At 44.5% G+C, this 23,444-nt stretch overlaps 1 protein-coding gene across 2 annotated transcripts in view; it reads right to left on the minus strand.

The window, feature by feature from the left end:
- LMBR1L (limb development membrane protein 1 like) overlaps positions 1–17,416 on the minus strand; it is a 72,591-nt gene extending 55,175 nt beyond the window's left edge. For both annotated transcript variants that reach the window (XM_018561894.1, XM_018561893.1), the window contains exons 1-2: positions 17,316–17,416; positions 2,020–2,104 (exon numbers count right to left, since the gene is read on the minus strand). In XM_018561894.1, coding sequence (XP_018417396.1) covers positions 2,020–2,104; positions 17,316–17,381 — 151 coding nt within the window. In that variant the 5' untranslated portion in view covers positions 17,382–17,416. The remainder of the gene's footprint in view (positions 1–2,019; positions 2,105–17,315) is intronic.
- Between the last annotated feature and the right edge of the window lie 6,028 nt (positions 17,417–23,444).

The raw sequence follows: 23,444 nt of genomic DNA on the forward strand, positions 1-23,444 counted from the left end.
ATTAAAACTGCAATGCAAACACTTTTTTTTTTTTATATAGTGAGAAAGAGTTAGAACCCACGTTAGGTTTTGATTTCTGTCTGTTCCCCCTTTTGGGAAATTCTACCTCACCATTTGTACTAGTGATAAGTAGAAATCAAAAGGTTTTACAGTTGTCACCAGGACAGGAGGTTTGGGAAAATCTCCAAATGGGGCAGTCATCCTGGCGACACCAATAAAAGGTGGAATTTCCCCTAATTTCTAGTGATATCCAACTTTATCATTGTGTATTAAGGTTTGTATTGTACATTCATGTGTCAGCCATTTTACCTCAAAGTAACCTTCTGCTCAGGACTGTGCCTTGCTGTTCCTTCACTTTGATTCCGTCATCCAATTAAAAACAATGCCCTCCCTGTGAGGCATACACCTCAACAGCCGTTAGGCAATCTGATAGTATGATTGACTGTAGTGGTTAAATGTACCCTTGCTCCAGTGGCTTACCCATTTCCTATAAATATCCACGTTTACATAAATACAGAAGGGAAAGCATGTAAAAATGTGAATTTTGTTCAAAATCACATGGAGAAAAAAATGCCAGAACTTAAAGTATATCCAACTTTAGGTTGGATATGCAAGGGTTAAGTGCTTGCTTTGGTCTAGGGGCTAAAATAAAAAAAAAAAAAGGATATACTCCCCGATCCTCGATCCCACAGTGGGAACCGCTCATCTCTCCGACTGTTGAATGTCCGTCGGCGCCCTCACATCCAATGCAAGTGAAAAGATGTGATGTCCTCACAGGTCCTTAGACCCCGGGGATCGGGCAGCCGGGATTGGGTGAGCATATATTTTTTTATTTTAGATTAAAATGAGCACTTAACCCTTGCAGTGATTTTCTCAATTTTTTTTTAAACTTTACTTTTCTTTTTCTTTATTTTCGCCTGTTAAGTCTCATTTTGGGATAAAGATTTTACATGAATGAATAAAAGCTTACTATTGTAAGAACCCCTGTCAGTGTTAAATGGTTTGTCTCAACCCTCTTTTGCTGTACAGTTTTGTCTGGTAAAAGGAAGGCGAAAAAGAACAGTCTTACTGGTCGGATCACCAGATGAAAATAAAAGGGGGAAAAAAGCCTAAAAAAATAAAATAAACTAATGCAGCCACCATCTAAGAATTGGTAAGCTTTGGTCAACCTATTGAATTCTGTTTACACTTAAGTAGCTGAAACTGATCTCTACGTTCAATCAAAGCCTTTAAACCCTGGAGCAAAGGAATGCTGCTATGATGTCTTGCTTGGAGCTGGCTTTGGCACAATGTTACACAGTGATTCTGTCACCGTGAACCACTTGCCTGTGTCGACTCATCTTCTCCTAGAGCAGTGATGGCGAACCTATGGCACACAGGGCCCTTTCTGCTGGCACACGATCCCAGGTCCGATGTTCTGTCAGAAATCGGCTGAAGCCACTGTAAAGGCGCCAGTATGCTACCAGGGTGCATGTGCTGGCTTAGGATGTCATATTTCTAGTGTATATTCACTAGGGGCAGTGTTCTATGGCAGAACAATGAGGAACTGTCATCACCGCTTATCTCCCGCTGCTCAGCATGTGAGGCGGCACCTGACAGTCCGGTTCTGCAAGCAGCGGCTGCACAGAGACTCCGTCTCTGAGCGAATATTTTTACATGTGAGTGACAATCTGGTACCGTTTCATACACAATAGCTTTGATAAACATGCTGTGGCACCTTTTCCATGACTTATAATGTTTGTGCCTTACTCATGCAGGTCTTTGTTAATGCATGCATAGCTTTCAAATAATTGTGCTTGTTTACAGCCCCCGAGAGCCCATACAGACCACCTGAGAGCCCTTATAGCCTCCCTAGCTTGTGTATACCAGCCCAAAGCACAGTTTAATATTCCACGTTTTTGTATTCTTTAGTCTTTTATTATTACTGTGAAGGATTGTAAGCATAGGTACAGTGGTAGCTGTGGATCATGCAACTTGACCTTTAGAATGTGCAAACGCTAAGTTGAGCGAGTGACTCACCTGTGGTGAAATCGGCATGTTTCTTGAACTTGGTGATGACCATATAGGAGAGGAGGTAGAGTGTGGCGAAAAGTAAGGTGCAGATCTGCCAAGAAAACCAGAATAAAATTAGAACTTACTTTTACTTAAATGGACATCAAAACAAAATAAGATAAACCCAGATACACATAAACCACAGAAAAGGCATAAAACAAGCTGACCATAACAACGGCAAGATGACTGTAGACATCACTGATACCCATTATTGGCCGGGAAGCCGGCTCCATGCTCCCTCGTCACTTGTGAGCACTGCCCGACTTCCTGATTGGTTGAGAAGCTGGCCAATCAGGAAGCCAGGCGTCGTGTAATGACGCGCCGCCCGGCTTTCCAATTGGCCGGGAAGCCGGCTTCATGCTCCCTCGTCACCTCACGACGAGGGAGCATGGAGCCGGCTCCCTGGCCAATCAGGAAGCCAGGCGCCACGTCATTACACGGTGCCGGGCTTCCATGATTGGCCAGCAAGCCAGCTCCCTGCTTTCTCATAGTGACGAGAAGCGTTGGGGCGGCTTCCTGAATGGGACTTCTGGTACTCGGTATTTGGTATCGGCAAGTCTCGGGGAAAAAAAAAATGTCGGTACTTGGTACCGAAATACCGGTATCAGTGCATCCCTAATAGCAGCATCCAAATCGGTCACATCACTACAAAGCATGGGCTACGGGTGAAAATGCAATTAAGGTACTCTACTAAACCCTGTAAGTTTAATTCTCCAAATCTGACTATTACTCATGGATCTGCAAAAACACAAGTGCCTGAAATCAGACTGCATGCAAGCTGTACGCTCATCCGGTCACAGATTTGACAATATTGCATCATCTGTATGTTGTGTCACTGATTTCCCAGTAGGCAATAGATTGCACATCAGTTAAAAAGTTGATCCCAATTCTGAATGAACAAATACCTGTAAGTACAAGTTTACATTAAAGCCGTCCTAAAGCTGGCCATACACCTTACAATTTATCTGCAGATTTTCTGTGGTCAGATGGAAAAGGTGCAACAGATTCCTCCATCTACACTTATCTGCGTGGATGGAGTAATCTCCACCTGGGCCAATCTGTTGCACTTTTTCCATCTGACCACAGAAAATCTGCAGATAATTGTAAGGTGTATGAGCACCTTTACATGGGGGCTTTTAAAACAGATCAGCCAGATATGCACATTCCACATTTTAAATTATCCTAGGAGACCGACAACTGTCTTCTTTTCCCTCTCACGGAACAGAACTCACAATGATATGTGCTTGAAAATCTTTAAACCAGATTCATTTTAAAGTAAATCTAAAATCTAAACTTCTTTTTAGTACTGGGGAAGAGTGGGGAATGCAGAGACCCGGAGCCAGCCTTAGGCCTTTAGGCGCCCTGTGCAAGAAAGCTTTACAGCGCCCCTCAGTGACCACACCCATTTTTTCCAATAAAGACTCCCATTTTGGAGAACTATGAGGTGAGTGCTTTTCACTTACCACATAGTTCTAGCCGACCTGTGACAATGAGACTGTCACAGGTCGGCTCAGTAGATCGGGAGGTGAGCGAACATATACCGGCGTTCGCTCACCTCTCGATCCTGTCACGGCTCTCTGCCGTGGCAGGGGAGGGGCTGGATTCCCCCCTTCCCGCCAGCGCTGACTGGCGGAACGGACGGGGGAGGGTACAGCTAGCACTGCATCTAGATACTGTGGCGTCTCAGTAGTGGTATACAGAGCTTAGGGTGACGGGAGGACGCTAGTTTGTGTCCTCCCGTTACCCTAAGGAGAACTATGTGGAAAAGCCCTAACCCCATAGTTCTCCTTTAAACTCCAAAGAAACATTAAAAAGTATGATAAAATAAAACTTGTAGGCACAATATAAGTATTCTTATTACATAAGACAGAAGGCAAACAAGTGGTAAACAATAAATGTCAAGCTAAAATAGAGTCTATAAAAATAAAGTGTCAGGTTGTCATGCCGATTCCTTTTTTCAAGTAAGTGCATCTAGAAAAGTAAAAATAAAAAGCAGAACATAAAATTAAATGAATTACTATGTGTCCGAATATACGAAAAATGTATTCAGGCACGTAATTTGTTTGAGAATGTGCGGCGGCCATGTTTGCCACCGGCACGTTCTGCGAATGCGTGCCACCATCTTAGAGGCAGGGAGCGTGACGTCACACGCCGATATATGCGCCGCCATTTTGGTGTATACCAGAGGTATACACCAAGATGGTGGCGCCCAACACGTGCGATGTTATACGACGTCATGCGCCCCGCCTCAGGAACACGCCAGTGGCTGAATCCAGAATAGCATGAAAATGTGTTTTGTTTGATGAAAAAAATGAAAACGTTTTTAGTTTTCGTTCATTTCATCTGAAATTAATTTTTAGTCTTTGCACATGTCTAAGGTGTGTGTGTGTGTGTGTGTGTGTGTGTGTGTGTGTGTGTGTGTGTGTGTGTGTGTGTGTGTGTGTGTGTGTGTGTGTGTGTGTGTGTGTGTGTGTGTGTGTGTGTGTGTGTGTGTGTTTTAAATTTTTTAATGGAAGCCAGTTCCATTAACACCAACAACTAGAGAAAACCTCCCAAAATACAACCCTTCTGGGAGTGGGTACTGGGGATTGTAGAGATTCTGATAGGGCCGGACCTCAGGGATGACCCGGCTGCATGTCTGCTCCACCTAACCCCACATCCGATCTCCAAATATAGACACTCTTTAACATACCATCTGTTGAATGCTGCTAGAGTGTGTATACCCCTGAAGTGGCGGGATCCCCAGCCACCTTCTGTTCAGTTATGGCTCTCCAGAAATCAGGACATCTACCAGTTGGAGGATCTAACAGCCTCCTTGAAGAATACGGAAGGTAAATTCAATGCCACCTGGGGGCCATGGTTGAGCTACAGGACCTGTCCATAATGCCCTCATCCGCTCTCCCAACTCTGAGCAAGGGGGAATCCCATCCACCCTTGACTTCTTCTGTATGAATGCATACCTCTGGTTAGATGCAAGTGCTACTATCCTCCGTGGAGACCAAGACTCCTGATGTGACCCTCAGGCTCTGCCCGGACCCGACCTTTTTTCCTCTCTCTCTCTCATTCTCTTTCCTACTGCCTTTTCCTTTGACCTCAAGACGTGGCTGCTCACCTGTATCATATATAGTCAAGGGGCTTTCCCATATACAGGCGTGGTTCTCTACGAATTCTTAGATGGAAGCAATGATTGTGTACCGAAAAATGACTAGGTTTTCAATGTTATGACTTTATAAGTTTGATTATTTAAAATACGGTGAAGTCCGTTTTCACTACGGAACCCGTGGACTTTGTATACTTGCCACCATTACTGTTATTGTTCTCTGTTGAAATGTATTAGTCAATAAAGAATTTAAAAAAAAACTAGAGAAAGACCTTGAAAAGTTAGACCCCAGCTGTTATTTTAATGTGCGTAGGCTACCTGGCTCCTAAGATTTGTCCGGCCAACTCGTTAAGGGGAAAAAAAAAATCTACCCTTGCAGTGAGTCTGCCCGAGCACTGCAAGGGTTAACTGCTCGTTCTTGTCCAAGGGTCCTTTGTAAAGGACTTGACTTGCATGATTCCCTGCTCCCGCTGGCTCAAGACCTGTGCCCACAGCCTTTTTCCCTCTCTTCTCCAGCAGTCACAGGCCCACTGATGTAATCAGGAGGCACAATTCACGAGCAGAGGGGAGAAAGGGGAGCACTGCCCACTGGGGGAGTGGTGGTATAGTAAGTAAAAAATCCTCTTCATTTCCCTAGAAATATATGAGCAGTTAACACTTGCAATGCACTGCAAGGGTAGTTTTTTTTGTCAACTGCATGGATTTGTCTTTAATCTCCATCTAGGATCTTTTCTTTTTAGGATAGGACAGGAAACGAAACATGAGCAGTAAGACATTTTGGGTTGGGAACTTCAAGGAACACAAAAACAAAATAGGAATATCAACCTACCAGTAACTTGACAAAACCAAAAATAAATAAATCATTTTAAAAAAACTGAACGAATGTGACGCAACTGAAAGTTCATGAACAGGGTGACATTTCCGGAGGCCACCCTGACCCGGGGCTTTATTACACCGCGCTGGTGCTACAGCAAAAATAAATATAAAATAATCCGACAATCTGAACATAACAAATGCTGCTTTGACAATGACATCAGGGAACGCCTGTCGGAGACTGCAAACACCCTGTATATAATAGAGTTCTTGAAGAATAACATAGGTAGGGCATTCAGGAGGTAAATCCGCACCCAAAAGAAAAGAAAATTGAGTGTAAAATGGGAATCGAAAGAAACAAGAAGCCGCGTCTATGAAAAAGATTTGAGGTCACCTTGCTCAACGAGCTGGCGATGCTCAAACCTCGTCTAAGCAAGCGTTTAATACACAGACAGCAGAAAGTGATTGAAATTCAGGGCTCGTCGCAGACTGCTCAGGGACATAACAGGGGGATGAAAGCACAGGCTGGAAAGTCCTAGGAATTCTATGACCATTAGCTGTCTGAACACAGCAATGCAGCAACACACAGACCAATTGGAAATTGCCCGGCTCTTGTCTCCATCACTGCATTCAGTCTGCGCGCCAGTGAATCCCTTCCTCGTCACGCACAATAACTCCCTGATGAGACCATACACGTCTGGTATACAAAATGACAAAGCTGTTACTTCACGGAACCACTGCTGATGCTGTGCAGGAAAATATGTGACGCAGCCTGGAGATATACAGACTCTGCAGATTTAGAGAGAGAAAATGTAAAGCCAGTACATATGTGACTGATGGATTCAGGGATGGGCTGGCAGCGAGTGCAAGAACAATGTCATTCTGAAGTTATGTGGGGAATTTGGCTATTCAGCATCCAGAAACCCCAGCTGTAATGAGAACTCGATATCTAAACATTGCTGAAGATTAGTTATGTGGGATGTGCATGGAATAACCTCTACCATAAGATTTTACTCTGTTCATAGAGAATAAAGAAGTTGTTCTAATGTCTACTACCGTAGAAGCATTAGACAAGACTACAGATCATAAATATTCCTCAGGGCTTTGGTAAACAGGACTTCAAGACACTGGCTCTACCTCAAGTATTACTGTCATTTGAAGGCCTTGTACCAGTTCACATTACAAGTTTGCATGAGGTCAGAAAACACATACAATATGTCTACATGCACCAACAGAGCAAAACTGTCATGCTTTACAATATCACAGCACTAAAAGATGGCCCTTTTACTAAATTGGTACAGTCATTGCTGAGTAATTAGTGTTTTGAGCATTATTTACCTAAATCTCCAATACTTCTGTAGAGAACAGCCTATCTGATTATATAAAGTTTGATATGTAGACAGCGTCCAGTCACTGGACACTTCAGAGTTACTTACAATGTCTGGGCCAAGCAAGTTATTTCATTATAATGCAACATTCATCTGGACACTGGCAGGCCCTAAAAATGTTACTTTTCCTAATAAGTGAACTGTCCAAATGTAACATTTGGACAGGTAAGAAGCCAATAAACAAAATTGGCCTTCAAGTGTCCTGAGAAGATAGAAATATGGGAGCAGCCATTTGACCTTGATGCGGACTACAAAGCGCTCTTCCTGGTCCCCTCACTATCTTGTGAGTCTCCGAACTAGAAAAGGCAGGCTGTATGAGAGTTTAGACATCTTAGACTTCACTGGCTGTATGCATGTTCCAAGTCAGCGACTTACTGGGTTCTAAAGCCAGGATCAGCCAACACCTTCAAAGACAGGCCAGCAAAGGTAATTTTCTTATTTCTGTTCCCACAGGTTTACTAGAAACCACAGAGGTCAGCTTGATGTCATCCACAATATCACCAGGGGTTAACAGAATCAAAACATCCCCTATAAATATATAACTTTTGAACACTTTGAAAAAGTTAGTTATCTGAATGCCAAAGTGCATAACATATGGTCAAACCTTATTACCCATTGGCCAGCCATCAATGGTTAACCCATGTAGCAGCATGTGTCACTGGTGATATGTGACCATAAAACAGAGATAGCAGACTAGGGCTGCAACAACTAATCGACATAATCGATTATAATCGATTGAAAAAGTTGTCAACTTTTTCAATAATCGATTAATCGGTTTCCGTTCAGTTGGTCCTGTTCACAGCTCCACACGCTGTGCGCCGCACCTCATCCCCACCTCACGATAGAAGAGTACAACAAATCCCAGCAATAATACATTATAAAGTGGTACAATGCTAAATACCACCAGCTATAGAGGACTACAAAACCCAGCAATAGTACATTATACAGCACAATGCAGAATGCCACCAACTATTATGTACTATTACTGGGATTTGTTGTATGGCTCTAAAGCTGGCGGTATTCTGCATTGTGCTGTATAATGTACTATTGCTGGGTTTTGTAGTCCTCTATAGCCGGTGCCATTCTGCATGCATTGCTGTATAATTTTACACTTTCCATTTCACTATATTGCACACCACACTATCTTTTTTTCTTTTTTACTTCCACCGGTCCAAGCTTGCTCCTGTGATGGACTACAACCTCAATACAAACTAGTAGTCCTGTCACTGGAGCCATTTTTTAAACTTTATTTTATAGTTTATCCGATTAACCGATTAATCGAACTTAATAATCGGCTAACTAATCGATTTTGAAAATAATCGTTAGCTGCAGCTCTATAGCAGACTGGTTTTCATGATATTACTAGGTCTCTGTACCCAGCAGGACTTTCATATCGTCCTAAAAAAAGTAATGCATAATTGAAAATGACCGAAGGCTGACATATTTTTGGAAGCCACATCTTCCTGGCTTAGAAGCCCACTGGTCAGGCCAAGGAATATGCTACATGCTCGTTGACTTGACTAATGTGCTTCTGAATTGTATGGAAATAATGGCTTAGGAAGGGATGAAAAGTCGAGGTGATAAGCAACCAGCCTTGTCAAGATTCCAGCCAACAATGGAGTTCCACATTTAGCTGGACTTGTATTTAAAATAGGTTTATGAGAAGAACCAAAAGCATACTTTTCCCATTTTGTACTAGTAAGCAAAAAGGAAAATAATTCCAATATGTACAAATACAGAAGCATTCTGTTACACAAAAATGTGAGCTACACAGAGAATCAAGGATGTACTCCATTAAAATATGTTATCCTAAAACAGGGGTGGACAAACGGATATGGAATGCAGGAGCCAGCTCCATTGACAATAACTAGAGAAAACCTTAAAAAGTAGGTGCCAGCTGTCATTTTTAAGGGGCATTGACGACCTCGCTCTTGCGATTTGTCCAGCCCTGTCATAAGAATGAAATTAAGTGAGCACCCCAACCATAAAGCATCATCTGATAACCAGAATCCGCACAGGCCCCTGACAGAGATTAGGTTTATAGCAGTGATGCTTGACTAGAGGATTAAAGTTCCATGTAACAAACACATGGCTCTGCTCCAAAATGGTAAAAACTAATCAGCACAGGGGTTATATCTTATGTAACGCTTCCCATGTTTATATATAGAACGTTAACATGGAATGCAATCACGTGACTCATCAAGACTGTTAGCAAACAGAGACCCTATATAACCTTTGGTCTTGTTTCAAACTACTGTTTAGTGCAAATACTGATTACTGAAGTGTTAAACAATCCTCAGTAAACCTTTATAGTTTCATTTTTCAGGATTAGATAGTAGGAAATAATAGACAATATTTAAACCTACCATTTTCTGATAAATACTGTAAGGAAGTTACATATATGTTTTTTCATACGGTAAAACACATTAAAGCCTCGGTTCACAACTTGTCAGTCGTGACCCAAAAGTGAGTGGCGACCCCGTGTTCAGTGCGTCACCGCATGCCTTCCACTTTTCTAGATGAGAGGCTCCTCAGACTCCCCCTACGCTGCCCAACGCTGAGTGTCAGCTTGAGGTGGGGTGGGATGGAGCCACGGCTGCGAAGGAGCTCCATCCACACGTGCATTGCTTACAGCTCTCTTGCATGCCGTGTAGAGGTTCCTAGACCGGAGTGATGTCACATTCTGGTTCCCAGCACCTCTACAGGGCGCTGTACAAGCAATGCACCATCACAGCACAGCAGCTTCATTTGTCTTGCTATCGGCATTATGTAACATCTATAGAGCAGCACTCACACGGTCAGGGGGAAGACTAGCACTAGGAGCCGACAGTGGGGCACGTACAGTGAGCAGAAGGGTGACTCTTCAGTGTTCTGCTGCTCCACCGTTGTCCTGTAGTCGAATCATAGCAATTTTCTGACTAAGCTGGGCTGCAGCTGCACTGGCTGTCAAGGATCTTGCTGTGCTGTCAGGCAGAGGTGCCTGGATCATAAAACTGGCTGTACAAGATTACAAAACAATTCCTATTTGTTTCAACAGCATATTTATCTGCTGCTTGGAGCTGAGCATCAAAGTATATCTGAAGGCACAATCTTTTTTGTTGTGGATAGAGTGCTGAGGGGGTTAGAACCTCTGTAAGATTTTGTCGTTGTCCATGTCCCCAATTAAGGAGATTGTCTTTCTCTATTTGTCCTGGTCACCGGTAGTAGGTGCACATATGGAGGAGAATAAAAAACAGATGAAGCCACAAAGCAAAGTGAAATACCCGTTTAAGAAGTCTTAGATGGAAAAGCCATTCTGTTAATTCTATGCTCCATACTAGGTTTGCAATATTGCCATCACTTGCAATGGAGCAGAATAGACTCAGCTTCACTGCAACCCAAACTAGCACTTGCAAGTTGTGTCCCAGAATGGTAGCTTCCATCTTTTCAGACAGGCAGATTCCATTTAAATGTATTAGGATCAATGATATTATGTAACCACCTCAAATATTATGCTGATACACCTTGATTTCCTGCAGTGAACATCAAGCACAAGCCTACACAAGTCCACATATCAAGGAAAAAACGAATACACAAATAGCACACATTGACCTGTAATAAACTCACCAAACGGGAATACTATTTAGAAAGACACATCTTAACATGTTGCTTTCAACAAGGCATTATGGTGTAATGTTCAGATCTCCACACCATGCAATCTCACAACTCCTAACCAGAGTCTACATCTAATATCCAACAGGGATCCCCATCCTGTAAAGGAATGAATGTGGAAGTGGGAGATGCAGAAACCTTGCCATTAGGGTCTCTAAAAGATTCCTTAAAGAGGAAGGCAGGCAGAGCACAAAGGCCCAGACACATGATTTGCTGCCTGTGGTCTCCCTGCTGCAGCTAACCTTAGCCTATTTACGGACTTACCATGCCTTGTTTTTAAACTAGCCTTTTGAAGGCTCTGCTATGTCCTCATAGGACATAGCAGAGCCCCTTCTTCAAGTAGGGTCCCTTCTTCAAGGCAGTATGTGATCACATACTGCCTTGAAAAAGGGACCCTGCGCGGCCCCGAAACGTCAGCTTTGTTGATTATTGTGACACAATTGTCCATTAAAAAGGACATATCTATTTAAAAATTTGAGTGCTGGTGACCTGTTCCTTCATTCCATATATGTCTTTCAACTATGTGTTTTGAAGTAGACCCGTGCTTTGCTGATGATGGACAAAACCACAGGTCTTCATTCCTTTCTCCCCACCAAGTGCTGTCAGCCGGGTATTCCATCTAGTCCTGATTAGGGCTGCAACAACTAATCGACATAATCGATTATTGAAAAAGTTGTCAACTTTTTCAATAATCGATTAATCGGCTTCCGATTGGTTGGCTCTGTTCACGGCTCCACACATGCTGCGCACCACACCTCCTCCCCACCTCACGCTCGCCCCTGACAGACCCGCCTGACCGCATCCACACGCCGCACCTCCTCTCTGCCTCACGCTCACCACACGCCCAAATCCACGATCGGCACAGGGATGCGGGGAGAAGAAGTAAGGAGGAGCAGGTGTGGGGGGGATGACAGCCGCCGATAGACAGGCCCGATCTCAGAAAAAAGTTGCTGGAAGACCGCCCAGGTAAGCCTGCACTTTCCCACACATGCTGCTCTATAATGTATTGCTGGGATTTGTAGTCCTCTATAGCTGATGGTACATTGTACTGTATATTATACAGAGCAACGTACCATCAGCTATAGAGGAATACAAATCCCAGCAATACATTGTACACTGTATGTATAATGTATTGCTGGGATTTGTTGTATTCCTATATAGCTGGTGGTATTCTGCATTGCGCTGTATAGAGGATTACAAAATCAAGGAATAATACATTATACAGCGCAATGCAGAATACCACCAGCTGTAGAGGAGTACAACAAATCCCAGCAATAGTACATTATACAGTGGTGCAATGGCGTATACCACCAGCTATAGAGGACTACAAATCCCAGCAATAGCACATTATACAGCGCAATGCAGAATACCGCCAGCTATGATGTACTATTGCTGGGATTTGCTGTATTCCTCTATAGCTGGTGGTATTCCGCATTGCTCTGTATAATGTACTATTGCTAGGTTTTGTAGTTCTCTATAGCCGGTGCCATTCTGCATTCATTGCTGTATAATTTCACACTTTTCATTTCACTATATTGCACACCACACTTTTTTTTTTTTCTTTTTTACTTCCACCGCTCCAAGCTTGCTCCTGTGATGGACTACAATCTCAAAACAAACTAGTAGTCCCATCATTGGAGCCATTTTTTAAAATGGATTTTATGTTATTTTTTTATCCGATTAATCAAACTCAATAATCGGCTAACTAATCAATTTTGAAAATAATCGTTATCTGCAGCCCTAGTCCTGATATTTGGACAGCCCTATCGGCATAGCCAGGTACATGACCACCTGACTTCTGTTAGATCAGTAAATCTAGGTTAGGTCCCTTTCCCCAGCCTATGACTAGACAGTGAAGGAGCAGCATAAAGGTGCCCATACACCTTACAATTATCTGCAGATTTCTGTGGTCAGATGGAAAAAGTGCAACAGATTGGCCCAGGTGGAGATTACTCCATCCACACAGATAAGTGTAGATGGAGGAATCTGTTGCACCTTTTCCATCTGACCACAGAAAATCTGCAGATAAATTGTAAGGTGTGTGACCAGCTTTAGACTGACAAGCTCTTCGCCCTTCTTACCCTGTGCACATTACAAATGCATATCAGCCTATGACTGGACAGAGAAGCAGCAGACCAACAAGCTCTTCACCACCCTTGTCAGCACATGTACTGTATACTACAGCACACTTTACTGGCTCCTAGTGCTGTCCCCCTTCTCCCAGTCTCAGTTCTACTGCTAGAGGGAACTTAAAACTACTTGCATTTAAATGTACATTTACATATCAGCATCAACCACTGTTTAAGATCTGCCTGCGGTTCAGCTTTGAGATCCTGAAATGCACAGCAGCCACAGAATGAAACCCTAAAAAAGAAATCATTAAAAGACCTGAAAACAGTAATGAAATCTAAAACAGTTTCAGTGCTTGAGCGTGTTCCTGTGCCAAGAATGGCGGCATCCTTCCATTCTTAGCACAGGTTAAGTCTGTAACCTTTTTTTCCCTTGGCTGCTAAGTGTCAGTAATGTTTGCCTAAGCCCGATTACGTACATAGGAGTTACTAGCTGTCAAATGAACTTCTCACACATGCTGGAATAATGGCGTGGCGCGTCCTCAACGCAGGATGCTGATAAAGACAACATCAGCTAGTGACAGGAAACTAGAAAAGTGACAACCAGATCAACAGACTGCGTAACCCTTGAGAAACACAGAAGGATATTACCTAAGTTTGGCGCCTGAGTATGCTTGGCAGGATAAGGTGAAGTTCAGTTTTGGACATTTTAGCATGCGGGCTAGTGTGAACGGGCACTTACACTTCCTCTTCTTTATAAAGAGCAGAAGAACTTGTTCGCTGAAGTAAAGGACCCTTGCTCTGTGCTTGAAAGCAGTGGTCTATCCGCTGAGGTCCAAAACTTGCCGAGTAAGGGCTCATACACATATTCAGGAGCAAAGCTAGGTGTATAAATGTATGGACAGAAAACGACGTACCTGGGTGTATGCTGGTACCGACATTTGAACGTGCACAGGGTTACATTTCTGAACACAAAACTTGCGCATTCAGAATATACAGGTGAAACTCGAATAATTAGAATATTGTGCAAAAGTAATTGCAGTAAGTGCTGCAAAAGGGGCCCAAACCAAGTACTGAGTACATATGCATGCTTGTACTTTTCAGAGGTCCGATATTGTTCTATGTACAATCCTTGTTTTATTGATTGCATGTAATAATCTACTTTTTTGAGGTTGTGGATTTGGGGTTCTTGGGGTTTTCATGAGCTGTAAGCCATAATCATCACAATTATGACAAATCACGGCTTGAATTATCTTGCTTTGCATGTAATGAGTCTATCTCATATATTAGTTTCACCTTTTAAGTTGCATTAGTGAAATAAATGAACTTTGCACAATATTCGAATTATTCGCGTTTCACCTGTACACCCATACATGTGCATGTGTAAATGCTGGTTTACACATGCACCTCTGCTGACAGTGTATAGTGTCCATTCAATCCTATGGACACAAATATGCAACAGCTGCGGATCCCGGGTAGTGCATATGCAGGCATATTTTCCTCTGTATGCCCATACTCCTATATATGGGTCTGTGGGAATGAAACCTAAGCCTGGCCAAACACCTATATATTATCTGCAGACTTTCTATGGTCAGATCGAAAAAGTGCAATAGATTCCTCCATGTACGCTAAACTGTGTGGATGGAGAAATCTGGGCCAGGCTTCAGTATCCCTGCTGGCTGTCAAATATCCTGAAAAATCTGATTGGATTCAGGCATTTTGAGAGCCAGCGGGGCCGACGGGCAAGATACTGAAGCTTGGCCTAGTGGGAGATTCCACATAGTTTAGCGTAGATGGAGGAATCTGTTGCCCTTTTTCCATCTGACCATAGAAAATCTGCAGATAATCTATAGGTGTATGACTAGCTTAATGCTCTGGTCCCAGGGCAAGCTTCTGGCTGTTTGCTGGCAAACGGCAGCCACCACCAAGTGGTCCTTTATTCACATTAAAAGCAAGTTGCTTCTTCAGCAAACATCTTACTCCAACAGTCTATGAAGCACTTTGTTTCTCCCCACTTCCATAATGGAGAGCGGGGGGGGGGGGGGGGGGCACGTTATTCTCCAGTGTCCTGGTATTGTCTGCTGTAATCATTTGACACATGCACAATCCATTTGCTGCAACAACGCATCAAAATAATTTGCATCACCATCCTCAACTGTAGACCAGCTCTAACCCAATACCGGATATCACCCCTTAGAGCAAACCATAGGAAATAACAAGCAGGAGGACTGCATCTGTCCTAGCCGAGAGCAGTATCTTGCCGGTGACACTACAGCCCTCCCCCCATTCCAAATGGTACAGGAAATCAGCTGAGTAGACCCCCATCAGAGGGCGGTCAGTGGCACTGAGCGTGGAGTCATAAAAGACAAGTTGAGCATTTCCATTCATCATTAGCCTGAAGTCAATTGATCCATGGAAAGCGTGTCAATATTCAGCAAAATGTACCGACATCAGAAACCATCAACTAAGAAGAGATCAATAGCGGCTCCCGGGTGTAATTCTCCGCGAGGTCAACCACTGCCAAGATTGGACAATGGCGAGGAAGTCTACCAGGAGGCAAAGCGACTATTTACAACTTATGGAAAGAGAAGATGTCAAAGTTAGTTCTAAAAGCATTCTTTGAAGGTCCTCAGAGACAACGTGCGAGATCACAGGGCCAATGTGCATATATTATCAGATATACGCAGGAAGAGATGGAAAAGATTTCTGCCAATGATAGAAGCCCAAAAGATCCAACCAAACCATCCTCCAATCGCAACAACCGATACAATGATAAAAAAAAAACGACTGCGCAATATCTAATGATCATTGGAGTAATGTGTATCAAATACTCAAACAAAAACGATTATTTCACTGACAAATGGGCGCCTTAATACTGGTCATGCATTTGGAAATGTTGTAGAGATCAGCCTTCAGACGCAGCAATCTCAATCTTTCACACGGACCGTCCAATCAGGTCCATCTGACAGTTTTTCAGACGGATCTGATGTGAAGGCCAATGTAACTCTATGGGCTGCTGGATGGAAAGGGGACCGGCGTCCATTCACATCTGATTACCTCCAAGTCAGTTCAGTTCTGAGAGAATGTTTGTGTCCTTTTGGACCTAAATGTGACAGATCGGAGGTAACCAGATGTAAATGGACACATGTCCGCTTACATGTGGCTGCGCGCACACCCAACATGGGTCAGTTCAGTTGATTTTTTTGCTCCAGTGTATGATGGAGTAAAAAAAATGACCGGACACGGATGTCATGAAAGTAACATCCGTTCCATACTGCTGTGATCACTAGGGGTCCGTTCACAGATTCCCTTCTGAAGGGAGCGGAGGGGCGCCGTGTGTAAGGGGCCTGAGTCTATGTGCATTTGCCATGCATTTTGGTAAGAGTTGTTCATGTGTTATATGTTTTTGTTCTGGCCAGTGAAGGTGAAATAAAACAAGATTGCTAAGTGGTGGAGCTTGTTGCATGGGCCAATGACTGATGAAGGGGATCCTGCGTGACCCCAAAACGTTGCCACTATGTGAGATTACCACATGCATCAATAAAGGATGTCAATGAGTTTGGAATGCCGGTGTCCCATGTTTCTTTGCTCTGATACAGAGCTATCCATAGGCCACCGCTGCACCTATTGTTTGCTGTAAACGATTCGTTGTGCTCATGGACTGTGTTGCACAGGCTAAGACAAGCATTTTTTATGCTCTCGCATCAAGATCTACGGGGCTATAAATGCACTTACAGAAATCACCTGCGCCGTTTTAAAGTGGCACGGAAGTATGTTGCATAGGTGTAAACGTGCCCCATAGATAATAATGCGATTCATTTTGTCGTGCATTGACGGGAGACGGCTGAAGCCATCAGAACAGGTGTGAATGGCGACCTAATTAAAGTGATCAAAACTGAAATGAGGATTGACCAGAAACTATTTTCAACTTAATGTTAGATTCAGTTCCAATGAATTCCACCACCACCACAACAGTCCGGTGTTTGGAAGTGGGAAATAAATGGAGCCATGGGTAGCAGCAGGTCACTGAGGTCGGATAATGGCACAAATTGCAGCTTCCCGATGGCTGACACGTAGTGAGTTCAGTGATCCACAGGTGACACAGGACACCCTCAAACTCCGATCAGCGGTCACCACTTCTCACAACAACCTCCCCCAGCACAGGCCCTGAGCTCCGGCACCGAGCGGGTTAACCCTGCACCCCTTCCTGCCTGGATTAACCATTCGCTGGCCGCTACTCACTATGCATTCTCGGACCCAGTCGTGGAAGAGCTGCTCTCTAAGGGACACATCTTGATCCGCTTCCATTCTCCGGTATCATGGCGCCACCCGGAGCTGGTTCCACCCTCTCATCACTCTACGAGAGATCCGGTGTTCCCCGTCCGCCTGCACCCAACACTGCTGCGACCTGACTGAGGATCTCCTCCAGCAGACGTCCTCCGATCGTACCGACCCCGCCCATCTCCGATGCCCCGCCCACTCCAGTGGCTCCAGTGTCCTGCCCACTCCAGTGCCCCAGGCTTCTCACGCACACCGGAATCTTCGTTCTGATTGGCGGAGGGAGGGATGACGCAGACACTAACGGTTGGCTATTGTGTGTCCGAATCTTATCGAATAGACCATTATCTTCATTTAAAGGGCGCTGCCGAGAGGAATGGCTGGGCATGGCATACATGGCCTCCGCCCGGGAGAAGATCCACCTGGAAGGAGGAAAATGGCACCATATTGCAAGGGGTATTATATACACTGCTGGAGATGAGGCCCCAGGCATAAGCTGTCTCATTCAGGGTCACCATACAAGCTGACTGTACAATGTTTCTATAATCACCTTTTGGCCTTCCCTGAACGTGTTCAAAACGTGGCACGTGCTTCCTGCATCTCAATCACAGCAGGCAAAATGCATGTTTTTTGCCTGCATGCTAAATGCGAACAAATGTGTAGGTAGAATTTGCTGTGTGAGCTGCTTTGCTGCATGTGGACAGCCCATGGTGGTAATAGTTCTTTTAGGGGAAGGGTGGCGGATGTGGTCAGACAGGTGGCTGTGTTAGAGCCATGGCTGTCAGCGGCGCTCTGTCCAGGCCCACCCAGCGCACTAACGTCGCTGCGTTGCCAGGTGCTTGGTGGGATGCTAGCCAGTGTCCTGCTTATCTCCCTGGCAACCAATGACGGCGGTGAGCTGAGTGGGAAGCCGGACAGAGCCGCAGGTTCCTAAAGGTGCCCATACATTGTACGAGAATTGCGGGAAATCCCGCGATCGTACAGTGTATGGAAGGCGTGCAACCGTTTCAACTGTACGGTCGCACGTCTTCCGTCGAACAAGCAGGCTTGAAAACCCGCCGAGAACGAGTTAGTGGCCTGCTCACGCGCACACTCCCCGTTTGCAGTCATCGGAAGCCCGCCCCTCACTGCGGTCATCGGAAGGCCGCCCCTCAGCGGGGCGGGCTTTCGATGATCGCAAGTACGATCTGCCCGTCCAAGATGGCCAGATCGTACGAGCTTTCAATGAGCTTACGACCATCGCATGACAAAGGTCTTGCGATGGTCGTAAGGTGTATGGGCACCTTAAGAGCCTGAAGTGACCACCTCAGACTGACTAATTTACTCTGCTGTAGGAGATTGTACAATCAGATTCTCATGTGCATAGAGAACTGAAGAGTTGGCTGGGATAAGCTACATCATGACTTACAGAACAAATCCAGCTGAATGTGACTAACCACTGAACAATCTTTTCAGCAACTTTTGCTGCAGTATTCACCTTCACCCAAGGGATTTCCCCTGTAGTACTTTTCTTGCCATTACATGTCCTCAGTCTGATGGTCAGCATCATTTGACCCACTTCCTCTGAGCCCAGGTCATCTGCCCCAGCCTGTGACTGGACAGTGAAAGGAGAAGCAGCACAGTGATGAGTTCATCTCTCCGTCACTCTGCTTTCTCTTCCTCTCATGGCGATACATATACCTTGTACTGTATCTCTGCTGTACAGGGACAAATTCAGGAATCTGCACTGCTAGCATTTAAACAGAACATTTAATGATTACAGAGCTGCATTCACTTGTGTCTTTTATGTGTGTTCAGAGGGTGCAACTTATCGGGATTGTGTCTGACAGCAATAATAGTGGTGTTTAACTCTTTCACTCCCGCTGACGTATGCACTGGGTCTCTTCATCAGGGCAGACATAGTGACCGAAATCACTATGTCTGCCCTGATAAAGGGACCCTACAATGGGTTGGCTATACAATACATGTGGCAGGCTTCTTCAACCTAACATTGTTGCCAGTGTTGGACTCCTCCCAACAGTAGAATTTATGCAGCAGCCATAGCATGAGGGTACTATTAACATAGTTGCCAGAAGAACTGAAGGCACCTTTCGTGTTCCACTATGGCAGGACACCTGAGATACAAGTTTGTCATCTGGATGGTATTTTACCAACCTGGCTGGTAAAAATCAAACTTGTTGCTATCGTTATGATAAAGAGATGATAAGGTCTGTATCTTTTGCTAGAAAAGGTGTTAACCTTACTAAGTTACAGGGGCAGTTTGCAAAATGATTCTGTCCTCCACAAAGTGGGACATATGGCAACCATGAAGAAGGCCAACTAAGAAAATCCATCCTAGTGGAGCAACTATTTCACTAAGAACAAATGGTTTAGGGTCCTTGATGTAAGCTATAAGTGCCCCTAGGAACATCAGTGATTGCATGATTTCGCTAAAAACCAAGGGATCAGGTGACCGTAAACTGTACTGGTACTACTAACCTGGTTATAGTTTCAGAGATCTTGATAACCCTATATTGCCAAATGTATTGAGACGCCTGCATTTACACACACATGAACCTTAATGGCATGCGAGTCTTAGTCCGTAGGGTTCAATATTGAGTTGGCCCACCCTTTGCAGCTATAACAGCTTCAACTCTTGTGGGAAGGCATCCACAAGGTTTAGGAGTGTGTCTATGGGAATGTTTGACCATTCTTCCAGAAGCGCATTTGTGAGGTCAGGTACTGATGTTGGACGAGAAGGCCTGGCTCGCAGTCTTCGCTCTAATTCATCTCAAAGGTGTTCTGTCGGGTTGAGGTCAGGACTCTGTGCAGGCCAGTCAAGTTCCTCCACCCCAAACCCGGTCATCCATGTCTTTATGGACCAGAAGGCCGCCCCTCAGCGGGGCGGGCTTTCGATGATCGCAAGTACGATCTGCCCGTCCAAGATGGCCAGATCGTACGAGCTTTCAATGAGCTTACGACCATCGCATGACAAAGGTCTTGCGATGGTCGTAAGGTGTATGGGCACCTTAAGAGCCTGAAGTGACCACCTCAGACTGACTAATTTACTCTGCTGTAGGAGATTGTACAATCAGATTCTCATGTGCATAGAGAACTGAAGAGTTGGCTGGGATAAGCTACATCATGACTTACAGAACAAATCCAGCTGAATGTGACTAACCACTGAACAATCTTTTCAGCAACTTTTGCTGCAGTATTCACCTTCACCCAAGGGATTTCCCCTGTAGTACTTTTCTTGCCATTACATGTCCTCAGTCTGATGGTCAGCATCATTTGACCCACTTCCTCTGAGCCCAGGTCATCTGCCCCAGCCTGTGACTGGACAGTGAAAGGAGAAGCAGCACAGTGATGAGTTCATCTCTCCGTCACTCTGCTTTCTCTTCCTCTCATGGCGATACATATACCTTGTACTGTATCTCTGCTGTACAGGGACAAATTCAGGAATCTGCACTGCTAGCATTTAAACAGAACATTTAATGATTACAGAGCTGCATTCACTTGTGTCTTTTATGTGTGTTCAGAGGGTGCAACTTATCGGGATTGTGTCTGACAGCAATAATAGTGGTGTTTAACTCTTTCACTCCCGCTGACGTATGCACTGGGTCTCTTCATCAGGGCAGACATAGTGACCGAAATCACTATGTCTGCCCTGATAAAGGGACCCTACAATGGGTTGGCTATACAATACATGTGGCAGGCTTCTTCAACCTAACATTGTTGCCAGTGTTGGACTCCTCCCAACAGTAGAATTTATGCAGCAGCCATAGCATGAGGGTACTATTAACATAGTTGCCAGAAGAACTGAAGGCACCTTTCGTGTTCCACTATGGCAGGACACCTGAGATACAAGTTTGTCATCTGGATGGTATTTTACCAACCTGGCTGGTAAAAATCAAACTTGTTGCTATCGTTATGATAAAGAGATGATAAGGTCTGTATCTTTTGCTAGAAAAGGTGTTAACCTTACTAAGTTACAGGGGCAGTTTGCAAAATGATTCTGTCCTCCACAAAGTGGGACATATGGCAACCATGAAGAAGGCCAACTAAGAAAATCCATCCTAGTGGAGCAACTATTTCACTAAGAACAAATGGTTTAGGGTCCTTGATGTAAGCTATAAGTGCCCCTAGGAACATCAGTGATTGCATGATTTCGCTAAAAACCAAGGGATCAGGTGACCGTAAACTGTACTGGTACTACTAACCTGGTTATAGTTTCAGAGATCTTGATAACCCTATATTGCCAAATGTATTGAGACGCCTGCATTTACACACACATGAACCTTAATGGCATGCGAGTCTTAGTCCGTAGGGTTCAATATTGAGTTGGCCCACCCTTTGCAGCTATAACAGCTTCAACTCTTGTGGGAAGGCATCCACAAGGTTTAGGAGTGTGTCTATGGGAATGTTTGACCATTCTTCCAGAAGCGCATTTGTGAGGTCAGGTACTGATGTTGGACGAGAAGGCCTGGCTCGCAGTCTTCGCTCTAATTCATCTCAAAGGTGTTCTGTCGGGTTGAGGTCAGGACTCTGTGCAGGCCAGTCAAGTTCCTCCACCCCAAACCCGGTCATCCATGTCTTTATGGACCTTGCTTTGTGCACTGGTGCTCAGTCATGTTGGAACAGGAAGGGGTCATCCCCAAACTGTTCCCACAAAGTTGGGAGCATGAAATTGTCCAAAATGTTTTGGTATGCTGATGCCTTAAGAGTTCCCTTCACTGGAACTAAGGGGCCAAGCCCAACCCCCTGAAAAAAAAAAACAACACCATAATCCCCCCTCCACCAAACTTAGCAAATTGCAGTCAGGCAACTACCGTTCTCCTGGCTAGCGCCTAACCCACACACATCCATCAGATTGCCAGACAGAGAAGCGTGATTCGTCACTCCAGGGAACACTTCTCCACTTCTCTGGAGTGCAGTGGCGGCGTGCTTTACACCACTCCATCCGACGCTTTACATTGCACTCGGTGATGCAGCTGCTCGGCCATGAAAACCCATTCCATGAAGCTCTCTACGCACTGTTGTGCCAATCTGAAGGCCACACGAAGTTTGGAGGTCTGTAGCTATTGACTCTGCAGACAGTTGGCGACTTCTGCTCACTGTGCGCTTCAGCATGCGCTGACCCCGCTCTGTCATTTTACGTGGCCTACCGCTTTGTGGCTGAGTTGCTGTTGTTCCCAGTTGCTTCCACTTTGTTTTAATACCACTAACAATTGACCGTGGAATATTTTAGTAGCAAGAAAAATTCACGGGTGGACTTATTGCACAGGTGGCGACCTATCACGGTACCACGCTTGAATTCACTGAGCTCCTGAGTGTCCTATTCTTTCACAAATGTTTGTAGAAGCGTCTGCATGCCTAGGTGCTTGATTTTATACACCTGTGGCCATGGAGGTGATTGGAACACCTGAATCCAATGATTTGGAGAGGTGTCCCAATACTTTTGGCAATATAGTGTACATACATATGGTAAAATCAATCCAGTCCAACATTCTGGAATATTCAGGTACAATAGAAGGAGATCTAGGCATACATATATCATAAAACAATCCTGAACAGTAGTATGACGTTAATATGTAAGCAGGAGAGGAGAGGGTGAACAGAATAAATCAGAGAGGTGAAATTTAGGAGTAAATCTGGATGGGATGTGGTTAACGTAACCGATGACTAGGAAATGAGGTAGGCTTTCTGCAGAGGTGTTTTCCATGGGTGTGGATGGAAATTTCACTATTGACAAACAATCTACTATAGCTATTCATGAAGTTACAGTATAAATGTGTGTGACAAATGCAAGCGTTGGAGATGATAACATAGAAAGGTGACAGTAGCAAATCATCAGCATATCGAAGAGCAGAAAGAGTATAAAAGGATTTTCTCACACTTGAAGTGGAACTAAAAGACAAAAATGTTAATTAAACCCACCCTCCTGAATGCAGCCTGCCTGGTGAAATATTTACCTTATTTCCCACTCCGAAATCTTCACTGTGTGTCTCTGTCTGGCCCTATACACCCTTTGTAAAGAAAACATCCTGGCTAGGTCCTCTTCCTACTGTGCATGTGCGCCAGGGCCCCATTTATGACAGGGCCCCATTTATG

Source organism: Nanorana parkeri, unplaced genomic scaffold (assembly GCF_000935625.1).
Source record: "Nanorana parkeri isolate BGI_ZX_2015 unplaced genomic scaffold, ASM93562v1 scaffold549, whole genome shotgun sequence".
NCBI classification, from domain to species: domain Eukaryota; kingdom Metazoa; phylum Chordata; class Amphibia; order Anura; family Dicroglossidae; genus Nanorana; species Nanorana parkeri.